At 60.9% G+C, this 16561-nt stretch overlaps 1 protein-coding gene across 2 annotated transcripts; it reads right to left on the reverse strand.

The window, feature by feature from the left end:
* Positions 1–224: 224 nt before the first annotated feature.
* On the reverse strand, positions 225–13011 carry DBNDD1 (dysbindin domain containing 1). Of its 2 annotated transcripts, none has more exons than XM_073308306.1 (4): positions 12514–13004; positions 6620–6766; positions 6035–6175; positions 225–3608 (listed from the first exon to the last, which is right to left on the reverse strand). In XM_073308306.1, exons 1-4 carry the CDS (start codon positions 12542–12544, stop codon positions 3445–3447), a joined length of 483 nt encoding a protein of 160 aa, XP_073164407.1. In that variant the 5' UTR covers positions 12545–13004; the 3' UTR covers positions 225–3444. The 2 variants fall into 2 exon arrangements, with proteins under 2 accessions (XP_073164407.1, XP_073164408.1); XM_073308307.1 differs by lacking the exon at positions 225–3608 and adding an exon at positions 3619–4719 and having other exon boundaries at positions 12514–13011.
* Positions 13012–16561: the final 3550 nt, after the last annotated feature.

Consider the following 16561-nt stretch of genomic DNA (forward strand, 5'->3'; position numbering starts at 1 on the left):
CTGTGGTCTGTGATGAGTGTGACTAAAGAACAGCCATGAGCTGATGCCAGCTCTGGACTGAGTGACACAGCAGTTGAACACTGAAAGCCAGGCCTTCCCAAACGTCACCCCCTTCCCCTTGGGCAGGAGCACAGCCCAGCAGCTGTGCTTTTCTGATCGTCCCCTTCGCATGCAATCCCCTGTCGACTTCAGGTGTGCAGAGCTGGGTGCAGCGCGGCTGGTACTGGGCGAGGTGGGAGACCAAGGAAACCACTGGACACACCCGGCTGGGCACATGGGGATATGTTTGTTTTTTAACAGTACAGAAAGCTGCTACACAACCAATGAAAAGTACAGGACAAGAGCAGAATGGCTCAACAGCTGGAGGGTGCAGGTGTGTGTCCTAGAGCTGCCTCAAGACTTAGATTAAAACCACCCAAGTCCTTATAGTGTCATGCTGTCACTGCTCTTTTAGTCTGGTGACCGGGTGGCTCCGGGCTGGAGCTCTGAGGAGGAGTTTAACCAGCTCCTGCTTTGGTGGGAGATTGTTTTTAAGAAATCCCTCCCTTGCAAGCCCCCTGCACCCCTCAGAGTTGGAGCCTTCCTTTTCCAGGGGGCTGCTGGCACTTCTATAACTAACATGTGGGACGCTGGGATAGCAACAGCACGGATCTGAATGAAAGCTGCAAACCAGCCCAAACTGCTACTCTGGGCTCGAAGCAGGGAATTTATTTTGGAAGCTGCTCCAGAAGCCCCTCATGGCTCATGTGTCAGCTGAAGCATGAGGTGTGCTCCAGCTGGCAGCTGGCCTGATTTACATGACAATCAGGAGCAGCTCCACTGTCAGGCCATGAAATTTGGGTGCAGCCCAGAGAAAGGCCTGCTGGACCCTCGCTCTCCATGCTGCATCTGAATTTCACTGCAGCTGGACTCCACAGGGCAGAAACAAGAGCTGTGGTTCCTCCAACCCCAAAGATCTGGCCCTCTTTTCCAAATTTGGTAGAGGAGAGAGAGGGCATGGTCCAATGACTGGGGCATTATTTGTAGGGCCCTACCCAATTCTCAGCCATGAAAAAAGCATCACGGACTGTGAAATCTGTATAGTAGAGGGTAAAAGCACACAGAAGACCAGATTTCACGGGGGAGACCAGCGTTTCTCAAATTGGAGGTCCTGACCCAAAAGGGAGTTGCGGGGGCGGGCAGGGGGGTTCACGGTATTGCCACCCTTACTTCTACGTTGCCTTCAGCGCTGGGTGGCCGGAGACTGGCACTTGTTGGTTGGGCACCCAGCGCTGAAGGCAGCTCCCTGCCAGCAGCAGCCCAGAAGTCAGGGTGGCAATTCCAGACCAGGCCACCCCGACTTCTGGGCTGCTGCTGGCGGCAGCTCTGCCCTCAGGGCTGGGCTCCCCGCCAGCAGCCGCCGCTCTCCAGCCGCCAGCAGCAGCCCAGAGCTAAGGGTGGCAATACTGTGACCCCCCTACAATAACCGTGTGACCCCCCACACACACACACAACTCCTTTTTGGGTCAGGACCCCTGCAATTACAACACTGAAATTTCAGATTTAAATAGCTGAAATCATGAAATTGATTGTTTTTTAAGTCCTGACTCTGAAATTGACCAAAATGGACCATGAAATTGGTAGGGCCCTAATTATTTCAAATCCCTTGACAGACTGGTCCCCCCCCACCCAACTGTTACTATACTCCCTTCGCAATGCTGCTGTTGTGCACTAAAGATGAGCTTTGCAGAGAGCTGTATGGGACTGGTTGTGCTGGCCACCCCTGGGTTGTCTCCTTTCCCTCTTGTGAACATAGCCTCCAAGCCAGGCTACCTTGCCAGCGGTCCACTAACTGCAGCCTGCAAGGTTTGAGGGGCCAGGGGTCCTAAGCAGAGCCAGCAGTGGTGCTTCCCAGCCGGGACAGGACGACATAGCCCCGGCCCAGACACTACTGCGCACACAGAACCGCAGGGACAGAAGGCAGCCACACGCCCAACGCCATGCTACAGTGAGGCAAGAGACGTTGGGTCGGCAGGAGAGTTTCTTCTCCACAATGGCAGAAAATGAGGATTCCCCAGTTTACCCAAGGGAGGGTGGAAGGAGGGGAAGACCTGCCCCCTCCCCATCCCTCCTTTGTAACTGTCTTTTAAGAAAGTTGCCATGGCTCCTGAGGCAGCCTTGGCATTATTTGGTGCTCTGAACAAGGGAGGAGATGAAGACTAGACTGCCCCGGGGGCTCGGCGGGATGGACAGCAGCAGTTGTGAGGGGAGCCTGCGAAGACATTCTAGCACCGTCCGGCTCCCCCTGCAGAACAGCTGGGCTTAGTGAGATTGGGCCGTAGGAGCATTGAACAGGCTGTCCAGCTTAGCCCCTCTTGTTTTCTGGGCACAGCACAGGCCCCGTTCCTCTCCCAGGCCCCCTTGACTCCGTTCTGCTCCTTAGCATGAAGCAGCTTGTGTCAATGGTGAAAGGATCAAGTAAACACAGCCTCTCCTGCCTCACCCCAGGGCCCCCTCCAGCAGGATCTGTGCAGTCAGGCTCATGTTCCCATGCTCCAGCTCGCTTCAGCCTAATCCAGTTTGACCACAGAAAGATGTCTGTCCAACTGCCCCCGACCCCATGCCACTTCCAGAGATGGAACTGGGCTTCCTTGTAACAGCGGCAAAGCAGTCGTAATTCAGACCCATGGGTTCCTCGCAGCCACGTGAGCTCACAGGAGCCAGCCCCACTGCAGAGCTCCCTGGGCAGGCTTGCAGTGGGAGATGAGCACGGGCTGCTGTTCCCAGGCTGGCATCTTCAGTAGTGCTGCTCTTACACTGGAGCTAAAGCCCGTACAGGTGTAAAGCCACAGGGACGAGAATGTGCTTCTAGCAAGTGATGGCTAAATCCCACCTTGGCTGGCGGCCCCCAGGCAGCTGGGTTCTGCTCTGAGCTACAGCACTTCATTGGGGAAGAACCAGCGTGGTTGTTTGCCCCCAGGTTCCTTGGACGTTACCTCCCTCCTGCCCTGAGGGAAGAACGGAGGCTTTCCCCCGCTCCTAACTCGCCTGCAGCCAGAGGGCTTTTCTCCAGAAAGACGCAATTCTCCCCAAACCTGCTTTTCCCTTCCGTGCAGCCGGGCTCTCTCCTGGCCCTAGGCCCTGCCCTTGCTGCTGTCGGCCTGGCCAGGTTTTGTACAGAGTGAGCAAGAAAGGGTTAAAAAAGTGCTAAGACAGCGTGCTGATGATCTGTCTCCTTGCTGGAATTCCTTGCCCAGCAGGCCAGTGCCCTGGCACAGCTGATCCACGTGCTACAGCCGCACTGAGGGGGGAGCTTTGCATTACACGGAGCCAGCAGGGTTTGCTCGTCTCTCTAGGAGTAGGGGTCTGTTAAGGTCACAAACTGTCTGGAATTGGGGGTAAGTGCAAGAGTGCACACCCCCGGCTTGGCACCTTGGCTCAGATCCCACTGTGGCTCCCAGCCTCCTAGTCCTCCTGGGGCCTCTCCACCGCCAGGAAAGTGTCTACGATGCCTGCTTGCAGCTCCGAGTCACTGAGGTGTTTCTTCTCCCGCCCCTGCTCGCCTTTGGTCCTTGTCCAGGAGGGGGATCGCAGGCACCCGGCCCGAGGAAGGGGGGGAGGGTGCAGCCCTGTGAGGAGACAGACATGCTAAGCAGGCACCTCCCGCGCCCCTGCCAGCCCTTTCAGTGTTACAGGCAGGTGCTGGCCTGGGCTGGGCTTGCTCCACAACAGCCGCCGAACGGGCAGCAGCAACAGAAACTCCCCCCCGCGCTTGTCTCCGCCCCGCTCCTGAGGGACCAGCTCTAGGCAGCATTCAGGGCCCGAACCCCAGGATCACTGGTGAGCCTGCTAAGGACCCGCCGCAGCTAGTGGGCTGGGACCCTACAGCCACAGGGACGTGGAGTGAGACCCTCAGCTCCTTCCACAGCCAGGAGCCCAAAGCGCTAATCACCTTTGCTTACAATCAGCTGGGTCCCTAGCAATGGAGAGGGCAGAGGCCTGTTTCTTATTGCCAGAGCCATTCAGTGCCTTCCTCCTCGTGTTTTAATTCCTTTGGGTCAGATTCCTGAGCAAGCTAATTTGCAGTCAAGTCAGGGGCAAGAGGGTTTGGGATTTGCGCTGGGCCTGCTTTTCAGAAGTGGAGGTGCTCTGAATCATGTGTCCCCAATTTCTATGGTGTTCAGCCCCATTGTACAGGGGTGTGGCACATAGCCTCCTGTAAGCTATGCAAGAACTTTGGGGAAACTGAGGCACAGAAAGAGTCTGTGTCTTGCCTAAGGTTACACCAGAAACCTTCCAGTCCTGTGCCCTGCCCCACCTGCCTGGGTGAGTGATGGGGCAGATGCACTGGCTAGTTGCAGGTCCTGCTGTGGTAACTGCATGTGCAAATCACACCTGCCACTTTGCATGTGCACTCAAGGCCACAGACGTGCTGTTCATGTTCCCCTTGCCTTTGCATTAAGGGACTCGGCGCAGATTCAGAGAGGATTTATTACCATGTGTCTACGTGGGCAAACTGCAGGTAAACCCTGCACTAGCTCTTTGCACCCATCTGGGGTGGGCACCTGGGCTGGCAGGTGCTGACTCATCTTCCTTTCGGGGCGTGGTAGCGTGAACTTGGTGGCGTTTGACGAGCATTTTACACACGCCCCTGGTGCCCATGCCATGAGTGCGTGCCCACACGCTGTGTCGCAGGAACCAAGCTGCAGCAGGGAGCTACCTTCGGCTTCAGCCATCTCCCTAGTGAGAGTGCAGGGGAGTTCTGCTAATTGATTCAGGTCACGTGTTCCCGCTGAAGATGCTAAAGGAGCTGATTTACATATTCATTAAATCTGTTTCACCGGGCCGCAGCTGCTGTTTCTGCATGTGCCGAGACACAGACTGGCGGAGCAGGAGCCCCAGGCTGATGGGGTGCTGGGGGGACAGAATAGGTGGGAGCCCCCCGAATGCCCAGGGCTGCCCGTGTTCTCAGACAGTGGATCCATGTTAGTGCCTGCGCAATAGATCACTTCCTTCCCGAGCAAGTGGGGAAATGCCAAGTCCCTCACCCCAGAGTACCAGCCTCCCCTTTGCACAGCAGCTGGGACTGACCAGCTCAGATCCCCTGTGCTCTGCCCTGCCCTCCACCCCAGCACTGCAAAGCTGCTTTGGGGCCATCCCCTCAGACAAAGGGCTGCGGCTGAACTGAAACCCAAGTGCCTCCCCCTTGTGCCCCAAACAGGGAAGCAGCCCTGCAGTGAGACTGCACCCCACCTGCTGCAGACAGAGTGGCAAGCTAGGGTGTGGCAGGCCCCAATGTGCAACCTCCAATCCACTGGTGTAGGTGAGCATGTGCGCCCCTCACTGCCCCACGCTCACCGATCCCCTGACACACACACTCCTGCCCAGGCCCTCGCACCCAGAACTACGGCAGCCCCACGCCCCGGCCCATGTGCCCTTGGTTGCTGCAGGGGCTGGCCCAAGCCCTCGGACAGTTACATGATGGAAGGGAAGAGCCTCCCATGGAGCAGTGATGCCCCGTGGAGATGCCCCTGTCAAGCAGTATTGATTTGCTCAAGATGCATGGCAGAGCTGATGCAATTTAATGAGGCCCCCTGCTGCACTCTGTCACAGGCTGTGGCCCACACTGGGTGGGGTTTGTCTGCAAAGGCCTGGCTCCAAACCCCCTCCTGGCGGCCCCGGGGCTCAGGCTGCGCTGGAGGAACTGACGAGGCTGGCCCTGCCTCTGCTCCTGGGCCTTGCTGCTGCCTTCCCCAGCGAGGCCAGCCGCACTGCAGGCAGCTCAGGGGACGCACGGACCACAGGAAGGATGTGCTGATCCCACGCTGCCTATGGCTAGGGGAAGCAGCGAGGGGGCCACACCCTAGCTGGGGCAGGCCTGGGTCGTTAATAGTGTCCCGTGTTGTGTTTAGACATTGAGCTCACTGGGTGCTGCCTCGACACCCCCCCCCACCCCCCCAGCTGAGAGAGACAGGGACCCAGGTGAGTGGAGTTGTCCCAGTGTGTGGGGGGCGGGGCAGGCCAGGCTGCCCACCCCCGGGCTGGGCACACTCACCAGCAGGGGACTCGCTGGTGACGTTCTCGTCGTCGGAGTCGGCGAAGACCTCGGCGAGCTCCTGGTCCGACATGTCTGTCAGCTCGGTCAGATCCAGCAGGTCGAAGTGCACCTCCAAGGAGGACACGCTGCTCAGGGGCTCTGGGGAGCAAAGGTGACAGCTCAGGGATTTGGGGCCAGAGTAATGGCCCTGCTTCCCTCTCCTTCCGCATGGCAGATCCTGCGCTCTCACCATGTATCCACAACTGGGGAATCTCCCCCTGGAGTCTGCCTGGGGGAATGAGCCCCTGGAACCAAGACAACCTCTCCCTGGCTTGGAGCCCTGGGGCTTGGAGCCCTGGGTGGGAGGCAAGCCCAGGGCTGGAAGGGATTCAGTCCTGGGGGACAGGCCCCTGGCTGGGCTGGGCTGGGCTGGGCTGGGACCAGGGCAGGGGGAGGAAGGAGCCCTGGGGGCAGGCCAGGCCCAGGGACAAAGGAGCCCCGGGGCAGGCTCCTGGCTGGGCTGGGCCCATGGCAGGCCCTAGGGAAGGCCTGGCCAGCTGCACAGCTGTGAGCGGGGGGGGCGGGATGCTGCCTTGTACTCACGTCTCCGTTCAGCAACCTGCAGCAGGCCCGAGCTGGGGATGGGGATCCCGCCTTGCTCCTCGGCAGGGGGGCTGGGAGGGTCCTCCACCGGCCCATGTGCCGGGATGCCGGCGGCTCGCTCCAGCGTTTGGGGCTCTTTAATCCGTTCTATAATCACAAAGCGCTGCCGATGTTAGATACCGAGAGACCGAGCCCTGGGCTCTGCACCCTCTGCCCCCCTCCCCACCCGTGCAGGGACGAGGCCTCCTCTGCCCCCAAACAGCCCCCGCCAGCAGGCAGGCACTGTGTGCCTTACTACATGGCTGCTCCAGCACGCTCCTGCCTCTGGGATTTCCACCAGCAAGGTGGGGGATGGAGAGAGAGACCCCTGCACTGGCATCTCCAGCCCCCCTTCCCGGGACAGCTGGGTGCCTGGCAGGGCAAGGGCCGGCGGGATGGAGCCTCTCCCCATTGGGACACTGGCTCCGCTCCAGCCTGTGCCGCGAGTGGCCCGAAGCCAGGAGATGGCTTTGGGGGTCTCCCAGCCTTGGCTAGGCCCCTGCAGCGAACGGGCCATGGAGGCTGAGCTGCCCAGTCCCCCCAGGTGGGTGGTAGGCACACTCGCAGGGCTCTCTCTGCTGCTGCCTGCACCACTCTGGCTCTGGGGACACAGGGCTTTGCTCTAGTCCCTTCCCACAGCCCCACGCCTGCTTGCTCAGGGGCTCGGAGGGGCACTTCCGCCCTGCCACAGACAGGCCTCTTCCCTTGCTCTCAGCCTCTTCCCTGAGTCACATGTGGCTACCAGCTGCCTCTGTCCCTCACATGCTCTGCCCCTGCCAGTTCCGGTGGCTCTGGGGCACTCATCTGGCGCAGTTTCCCAAGCCGAGGAAGGCCATTTTGAAATGACAGGACCGGGGGGGGTCAGGGAGGCTCTGGTCTCTGCCCTCATCTCCACACCAGAGAGGAGGGACACGCACGCGGAGCAGTTCAGAGAGCGCAAGCCACTGCGCTCAGCTCCGCAGCCACTGGGGGAGACGAGGGAACAGCCTGCGCGGGGGGAATGGGAGGAAAGGGCAGTTCCAGGCACTGCACTGGTGAGAACCCTGCCCTGGCTGCGGGAGGGGGCAGATGGACCTGTGCCAGCAGCTCCGCACGCCCTGCCCTGCACAGGGACCCTTTGTGTCAGTCTAAACAGAAGCCTGTTCTGGGGAGGCCTGGAAGGCCGAGATAAGAGGCGGTTGGTCTTAGGGGGAGCAAGATCCAAGGGGTGACAGTGCTGAGCCAGACCCTGCACTGACGGCTGGCCTGAGGGCTGGGGCTGGAGCTTTCCCAAGGCAAACTTGTGGGGCAGGATGCACCAGTGCTGCCGGGAAGCCACAGCAAGGAGGCGTGACTTGGCCTGCAACCACCAGCTCATCTCCTCAGAGCAGGGAGCCCTGAGCGAGATCAAAAGGGCCCGCCGGGCCAGAGGTATCCCCCTGGAGCCCAGGGAAAGGTGAACAGCGGCACGCTGTGGACTGCTCTTGTGAGGGGACAGGAGCCACGCTGGGCACGGGCACACGGGCGGGGGGCGGCATGCGCAGGGACAGGGCCTGCACTGTGCTGGGCAAGCAAGGACGTGGCGGGGAGCGGTCACGGCTTTTCACGGTGCCTTGTGAATAGGGCCAGCAGGGGGCTCGGGCCTTTGTGCGTCCTGGGGCTGGAGAGAGGGACCAGGAGGGAGCCGCTGTTTAGGGGTTTGAAGGGGCTTTTCCCCTGTCTGAGCTGGGCGCCCCGGGGCACTGGAGCAGCGCACCAGGGAAGGCTGGGTAACGGGAGGGAAGGATTTGTAATCAGGCTCTGTTTGTTAACTCCTGTTTGATTTCACTGCTGGAGAAACCCCTGGGAGAAAAGCTGTTACTGGGAAAGATTCCGCCCCGCCCCAGTGAGGCCTGGGGGACTGACAGGCCACATCCCTGAGACCTGCGGCACGTGCTGGCAAACCCCAGGGGCACCAGAGACCTAGGTATCCTCGTGACAGCAGTGCTAGGGTCATTATCGGAGTCGGGCACCAGTGTGCTGGGCATCCCTGAGGCCACAGTATTGTTAACAAGCAGGGCACACCCCAGGTCAGGCCTCGTCTGGACATCCCACAGAAGGAAACAGGCCCACAAGCCCGTTTTCACTGCAAGGCAGGAGAGCAGCTCACTGAGCTGGCACCAGGTGACACTGGGTTGGGGCCAGGAGTTGCAGCCATCTTTCTGGAACGGACCCAAGACCCCAGCCCTCAGGGCTGGAACCACAGCAAGTAGGAGCTGCTTGCTCGTCTGAGCAGCTGTTCTGCATGTCATTCTGCTCCAGGTGCAGAATGTCCTTACCAGGGTCAGGCAAGGAAAAGGAAGCACAGGACTTTAGCTGCTCAGGATGGTGCCTGGCCATGCAGGTTTCAAAAGCATGCACTGGGGGTGGTTTGGCCTGAAGGGAAATGTGCTGGAGCCAAGCTAGCCAGCAAGCCTGATGCAAGGGAGCTCATTCATGCGTGTGCTGCAGCCGGACGGCTGCACTAGAGCTGCCCATGCACCCAAAGGCCATGCGCTGGGCCACCCTGAACAGACACTGTACGCATGCAAAGAGCTTGTGGACACCCCGGCTACATTCACTGTCACCAGACAAGGCCTGACTGCTCCCACTGCCTGTGCGCGGGACTTCGCTGATTAGATGGGTGGCCAGTAGCCGTCCGGGTGCAGGAAGCCTGTTCTTGCCCCAGGTCTCCGTTAGCTGCCACTCCATACGGGAGGCTGCATATCTACACCAGCTGAATATATCTGAGAGGAGGCTTGCAGGTTCCTGCTGTAGGGATGGGGTCTCCCCCCACCAAGGGGAAAGATCCTGGGTCTCCCCTTTAGGAAACATCAGGCAAAGGGGGAGCCTTGAAAATCAATTCTAAACCAGTAGAGCAGGCGAAAGAGGGTCACTGGGGCCCGGGCCAGGAGCAGACCAGTGGGAAGGCAGAGCTAGGCAGTCAGGCTCAGGGCAGGGCTGTGTCCCATGACCCCATCTCTTCCCGTGTCCACTGGGAACTCTCCTGGCTGTCAGCACGTGGACGCTTCGGCGGGGAGGGGGGCGGTGTCGCACAGGATGGAGGGATGGAGATGAGATTAGAAAGAAGGGCTTATTGCTGCAGCTCCTGAGATCAAGGCCCCACTCTGCTGTCCATCTCCTGCCCAGCTGGCCTCACAATGGGGGTTCATGGGCAAGGGGGGCTCCACACTGATTTCCAGTGGGAATATATTAGCCAGACCAATGGAGGGGAACTGAAATCCTTCCCACCCTGACTGAATCCAGCAGGGTGACCAGATGTCCTCATTTTATAGGGCAGTCCTGATATTTGGGGCTTTTTCATATATATAGGCATCTATTACCCCCCACCCCATCCCGATTTTTCACACTTGCTGTCTGGTCATCCTAGAATCCAGGCAGGAGACCTGGGGGGAGGGATGGTGCTTTACCACAGAGTGACCAGATGATTAACATTTCCCTTAGCAATGGTGGGGGGGGGAGCCCTCGATTCAGCCTAATCTGGACAAGGGCTGTAGGAGCCTGTGTGGGTGGGGAGGGCAGCATGCTCCTGAGCTGCTGGTGATGAAAGGGCCCAGTGCACCTGGGGGATGGCTGGCACACATGGGCACAACATGCTACATGCCCCATTTCAGACCACCTGGGGCTGGGATTCGGCCCAGGAGACTTGGTGCGTGGAAGGGGGATCCACTGCCCCTGGGGTGGAGTTCAGAGCACGTTCCCCTGCTGAGAAGGAGACATGTGGCCTGGAGAGCAGGGGCCTGCTGCACTAGCTGTAAGGGGCCCTAGGCTGGCGGGGTTCCGGAGCTCAGTATACCAGTGCCTGGACGCCTTGCCTGCTGCAGCTAACGTCCCCAAGCCTCATCAGCATGGGTTACCCTGCGTTATAACCCCGGTACGTTCAGCCACGGGAGATGAACACACCGCCCTTCTTCGGGAGCCAGGCACTAGCCTAACGGAACCTGTTTAACTGGCTCAGCTCCAGCCATAAAACTGTCTCCCAGATCCAGTCCCCTAATTTACCAGCAGAAATCCTGGCCCCGATGGCTCATTAAATGCATGCAGAGCTGCTCCGGCTTTGTTCTGTTCTCTCACACTGCAGGCACATGCCTCTCGGGCAGAGAGATGCTCACAACATGGGGACAGCCCGGCCCAGCGCAGACAGGTGCTGTGCAAACCTCCAGCACACACACAGCTGACCTGGCCTGCAGGCCCCTCCCTCTCCCAGTCTCACCCCACACCTTGGCCAATGCACCTTATCCGAACCTGCAGCACCTTGTGATGCTCCTGTCCTGCAGTCCCCATGCAGCATGGCTAGTGCCCCTCAATCCCAACCCACACCATCCCCCCCACCCCCCCGAAGCCACTTCTGAGCAGAGAACAGCTGCAGGGTTGTAATGTGGATGAATATCAAACTGGGAACCAGGCTGAGACTCGTTTTCCCTGCACCACAATCAGGATTCAGCTCCCGTTTCCAGAGGCCAAAGGCTGGACCCCCAACCCAGCGGAACCCTGAGGATAGCTCTAGAAAGGGGTTCTGTCCTCCACTCTCTTGCCATCGCTGCCCTTTCGCGGGTGCCCCCACAGCTGCACCCTGGGGGGGGCTAGGATCAGTGTTACTCCAACCTGTCTCCTGTTGACTCATGTTAAACTGCAGCGTGGGCTGGCTCCATAGGGATGTTCCAGACAACCCCGGGTCATCCCCACTGGAACCCTCCACATCTTGCCCTATCTCCTCTCGGCCCCAGAGCCGCCCTGCCGCCCCCTGCAGGCACCGCTGCCCCCTTATGGCTCAGGCCTGCCTTGTTCCAGACACAGGGAAAGCCTGGGACATTCTGGGGCCCTGAGACACGGGGCAACGCGGCATCGGAAGGTGAAGGCAAATTACACACACCAAGACACATACAAAGTTCGTTGCGTGCAAACCACCCACCCCCAAGCACACCACCGCATACACCCAGCCACGTGCAAACCCCGCAGGCAGTCCACGCCCACGTGCAGCCCACACCCACCCACTGCGCACACCCTCCTGCAACCCCCACACACCCCAGGACACCCTGTAATCCCTGCACACCTGACCACACACATGCAGACACCACTGGGCACCCCACGCACATCCCCCAGACACCCCCGCATGCACAGCACACCTCCCCACCCCCACTGCACACAGTCCACCCCTCCCCCCGCGCCAGACAGCCGCACACTTACCCCTCCCCCCGCTTAGCTCTGCCTCGGGCCCCTCCCACGTCTGGCTGCGCTTCCTGGGCCGGCGGCCCCGCCTGGGCCCCACGCAGCGCCGGCGAGAGGCTGAGCCAGCCCCGGGGGGCACCGGCAGCTCGGCCCCGCACACCGCGGCTGGGCTTTGCTCGGGAAAGCCGCCGGGTCGGGCCAGCGGACCGGGGCGGGTCCCTGCGGCGCGGCACGGGCTGGCTGCGGAGCCGGCACCTGCCCCGGCCGGTCACCCGCCTTGGAGAGGCCGCGGCTCCTTCCCGTGCCCGGGGAGGCGTTTCCTCAGCGGGGCCGGTGGCTGCGGTGATGGGCGCGGGGCGAACCTGCCCGGGGCAGCCCAGGCGCCCAGCGCTGCGGGGAGCAGCCGCCTCCACCCCGGCTGAGCCCGACAGGGATCTCCCGGGCCTGCCGCCAGCCCTGCGGGGGGAAGGAGGCGCCGGGGATGGGCGGGGGGACGAGACCCCGAGCGGGGAGCGGACGCGGTTCCCTGCGCTCGGACCAACTTTCTCTGGCGTGGGAGCGCCCCCAGACCCCACCCCGGGGAGCGGAGCGGCCCCTTCCGCCAGCCCCCGCCCGGCACGGCGCTGTCCTCCAGCACCCGGGGAAGTTCCCCAAAAGCCGCCACGTACCTGGGGTCCCCGCCCCACCGGGAGCCTCCATCCGGCCGGGCTGCGTCGGACCCGCGGCCGGGGAGCTAGGGGCCGCGTCAGGCCGAGCCGCAGCCTCCGGGTCCCCGCAGCAGCCCCGGCGCCCAACGCGTGGCCGAGCTGGGGGATCAGCGCCCGGAGCCGAGCCCCGCGCTGCCCAGCCGGCGCCGCATCGCCGCGGAGCGGGGCGGGGCCCGCAGCGGGCGGGGGGTGCAGACGCCGGCAGCAGCCGGGGACGGGGAAGCGGCGGAGACAGGTGCAGCCCGGCGAGCCGGGCGCAGAGCGGCCGCCCCCGGCGGGAGCTTTTCCCAGCCCCCTGGGCCGGGCCGGGCCGGGCCGGGCCTGGCCGGGCTCCGCTTGCACGGAGCTGCCGGCTCTGTAGCGTTTGAAAGACGAAGCGGACCTGGGGTGCTCCTGGCAGCCGCCTGCCCACCGGCTGCGCTTCCCTCGGCGGGGCTGGCGCGGGGGCAGGGCGAGCGCGACCCGTCCTTGGCTCAGGCAAAGCTGCAGCTCAAGGAAACAGCCCCGGGCCTTGGAGGTGGTGGCGGACCCCGGAGGTGATGGGGGAGAAGCGGGAGTCTCCGCTTTTCCGGGGACGAAGGGCACACTGGTGGGGTCCATGTGGACACGCCACTCCCGTCCCCACCCCCAAACTGCCCTCCTTGCTCCAACCTCCCCGGGGGGAGGCTGCACCCTGGCCTCTAGAGCAGCCCCCTGCATCTTTCCTGCCTCCTCAGACCCCCTGCCCTCGGTTTAGGGTAGCCAACTCTCCAGCGTTGTCCGGCAGCCCCCAGGAATGGAAGATTATGTCATGTGGTGAAACCTCCAGGAATACTGCTACCAACACCGGCAACCTCACCCCACTTTCCCATCTCCCCCTCCCACGTAGCTTTGGCCCCTTCCTTTCTGGAACTGCGAACTGCTGAAGGTACCGTGTGCAGGAAAGGCCAGGGGTCCCCTCCCATGCTTTCTCACAGCCAGAAAGGGGCAACGCCTCCCCGGGAGAGGGCTGCGGCCCTCGCCAAGCCGAACAGCTCATCACACTCCTTGTCATTGCTCAGAACAAAGAGTCTGGAGCCCCTAGTGCAGGAGGGGCAGCGAGTGACATGTAGCCCCCCATCCCCAGCAGGAACAGGCGCACGCGCCCTGGGCAAGGGTGGGCCCCACCACTGGGGCAGAGCGCTGGAGGACAGGCAGGCGGGGAGCAGTGCGGCCTGGGTGGAAGCTGGAAGGTGTGGCGGACGAGGCTCGGAGGAACCTTGCTGGTACGGCTCGAAGAGGAAAGGAACAGGACAGCGTGGCACAGGGTCCAGAGGAGCCATCAGCAGCACCGTGGCAGGCAGGGTGCCATGGAAACACAGCGGCCCTCTGAGGAGAGGGAACTAGGGGCTGGCAGAGAGGAGTGCCCCGAGGGAAATCTTAGGGATGCCAGGCTCAGGGAGGGAGCTCGGGCTGAGCTGTGTGTTGTTTCTGAGGCCTGGTCCACACCTCAAAATTAGATCGCCCCAGCCACGTGGCTCAGGGCAGTGAACAAGCATGTGCCCTGTGCGATGTAGTTAGGCCCACCTGACCCCCACAGAGGTGCAGCTGGGCCTACGGGAAGGATTCTTCTGTCGACCTGGCTGCTGCCTCTCCGCGGGGTAGATTAACTATAGTGACAGAAAAACCCCTTCAGGCAACGTACAAAGCCCCGAGCTGCGGTGGCACAGCTGTAGTGGAGACATCAGCTGAGTTACCCGTGAAGCCAAGCCCCAGGCCTGAAGGGCACAAAGACCCTGTCGTCTGGGGCCAGCACGGGAACCAAGGGGAAGCAGTTTGTACCTCCCCTGCTCCCGGGCTGTGGGCAGCCTTCAGGGGTCCTGGAAAAGGGACCTAATGGAACAGAGCACAACAGCCCAGACAGGGCAGCGGTTCACGTTCCACCAGTTGGACTCGTCTCACCCACAGCCAAAGTGCTCATACAGTCCTAACCGGGATGAGCGTGAATTGGCAAATGAAAGCTAGCTGTGCTCTGGCTCCCATGCTATCTGACGGGCCCCTGCCCTGTGATTCCCGTTAATGCATGACAGTCAAAGGCACCCCACTGTGTCCCCCAATTCCGTCCCTCCCACACACACTGCCCAGAGCAGCACCTCCTGCTGGCTGCAGAGAAGTGACATCTCTGGAGTGCCGACAGGAGCTAGATGCAGTGGGCTTCAGGGCAGCTCACTGGGTGGGAGTTTAGGCCACTTTTGTCAAAACCAGGTGCCTAAGCTTAAGTTATTATTAAACTGAAATAAATTCCAGTCACGCACCAAAGTCAGGGTGGTCTGTTTCTCTGAGGGAATCACACTGGGGTCGGTGGCAGCTGTGGGGGTGGGGCTTGGTATTCTGCAGAACCCAGCCCCAGGATTTGAAAATTCTTGCTTTGGAGACCTTGCTGGGCAATTAGTGCAAATTGCAGCCATCTATTGTGGAGGTACCAGCTGCTGTTTTTTCCTGCTCAATTCTTACAGCACACGGTGCCTGACTAACGAATTGCCCTGCAAGTAGCTGCAACCTACCTAGTGACCCTCTTCGAGCAAACTCTGAACGATAGTAACAAATGCCCCAGCCTGGCCAGCGTGGAGATGCTGCCTGAGAAGAACAGGGCTCCAGCCCAACTCCAGGAGCACTGAGCTCATCCCCACACAGGGTCAAACCGCAGCAGTGGCCAGAGCTCAGAATAGCCAGCAAGGCTGGCAGTGCTGTGGGCCGTGCGGGCAGACATGTGCTGCAGTGGGGTGGGCTCGGTCCTCTCATCTAGGCTGACATGCAAGAAAACCCTGCACATCTACCATAGGAACTTTTGCTCAAGTTTTCAGTGTATAATGCACCCACAGGGCATTAGCTACCAGCATGTCCCAAGAACACTGAGTCCCTGCCAGAGATCCCTCCAATTCAGCCTCTCCTGGGAGAGAGCCTTGCAGAGTGGTCTTGGGCCAAGTGAGTCCCAGTTCCCTCACTGCAAACACCCTTGGGATGCCAGTCTCAGGGAGGCAGACCAGACCCCAAAACACAAAGGACTTTATACAGCAGAGGCAACACCATTAGTTGCATCTGGAAACTAGTTAAAAGCCCTGGCATACTGTGCTCCCTGTGTGAAGCCCTACTAGGCAAAAAGGCAGCCGCATCCTGCATCTGCTGAAGGTTATGAGTGGCCTTTGGGTGTAGTGCAGGGGTGGGCAAACTATGGCCCCCGGGCTGGATCCTGCCCACCAGACGTTTTAAGCCAGTCCTCGCGCTCCCACTGGGGAGCAGGGTCTGGGGCTTGCCTCGCTCTATGCGGCTCCCGGAAGTCACAGCGTGATCCCCCTCCAGCTCCTATGTGCTCCAATGGCCCCCTCCAGCACTCCAATGGGAGCTGCAGGGGCTATGCCTGCAGACGGACAGCGTGCAGAACTGCCTGGCTGCGCCTCAGCATAGGAGCCGGAGAAGGGACATGCCGCTGCTTCTGGGAGCCACTTGAGATAAGCACTGCCCAGAGCCTGTACCCCTGAGCCTCTCCCCATGCCCCTAACCCAGCCCTAATCCCCCTCCTGGCCTCTGAATCCCTCGATCCCAGCCTGGAGCACCCTCCTGCACTTCAAACCCCTCAGCCCCATCCCAGCCAGAGCCCTCAGCTCCCTCCCCCCCCCCAATTTTGTGAGCATTCATGGCCCACCATACAGTTTCTATTCCCAGATGTGGCCCTCAGGCCAAAAAGTTTGCCCACCCCAGTGTAGTGCCATGCAGAGCGCATGCTGCACGCTCCCTGCACTGTGACCAGGTTTCTTTGAATCAGGTGAACGTCCCATCAGAAAGGCACCTATGCAGTGGCATCTCAGTTCTGGTAACTGTTCCTACTACGGCTTCCAGCCCCACACTGCTCCCACGCTGCACTATTAACTGCAAACTCCCCCTGGAACCTACCTAGGCTGACCAGACAGCAAGTGGGAAGAATCAGGACGGGGCAGGGGGGATGGGGGGAGAATAGGAGCCTATATAAGAAAAAGACCCTAAAATCGGGACA

The sequence above is a fragment of the Lepidochelys kempii genome, chromosome 12, assembly GCF_965140265.1.
Source record: "Lepidochelys kempii isolate rLepKem1 chromosome 12, rLepKem1.hap2, whole genome shotgun sequence".
In the NCBI taxonomy this organism is placed as follows: domain Eukaryota; kingdom Metazoa; phylum Chordata; order Testudines; family Cheloniidae; genus Lepidochelys; species Lepidochelys kempii.

Bases quoted from the DNA above. Each gene is read 5' to 3' on its own strand.
- DBNDD1 (XM_073308306.1), bottom strand. From the start codon at position 12,544: ATGGAGGCTCCCGGTGGGGCGGGGACCCCAG. The intron at 6,176-6,619 runs GTGAGTACAAGG...TTTGCTCCCCAG, and splicing joins GCAGGTTGCTGAACGGAGAC to AGCCCCTGAGCAGCGTGTCC. The intron at 3,609-6,034 runs GTGAGTGTGCCC...GTCTCCTCACAG, and splicing joins CACCAGCGAGTCCCCTGCTG to GGCTGCACCCTCCCCCCCTT.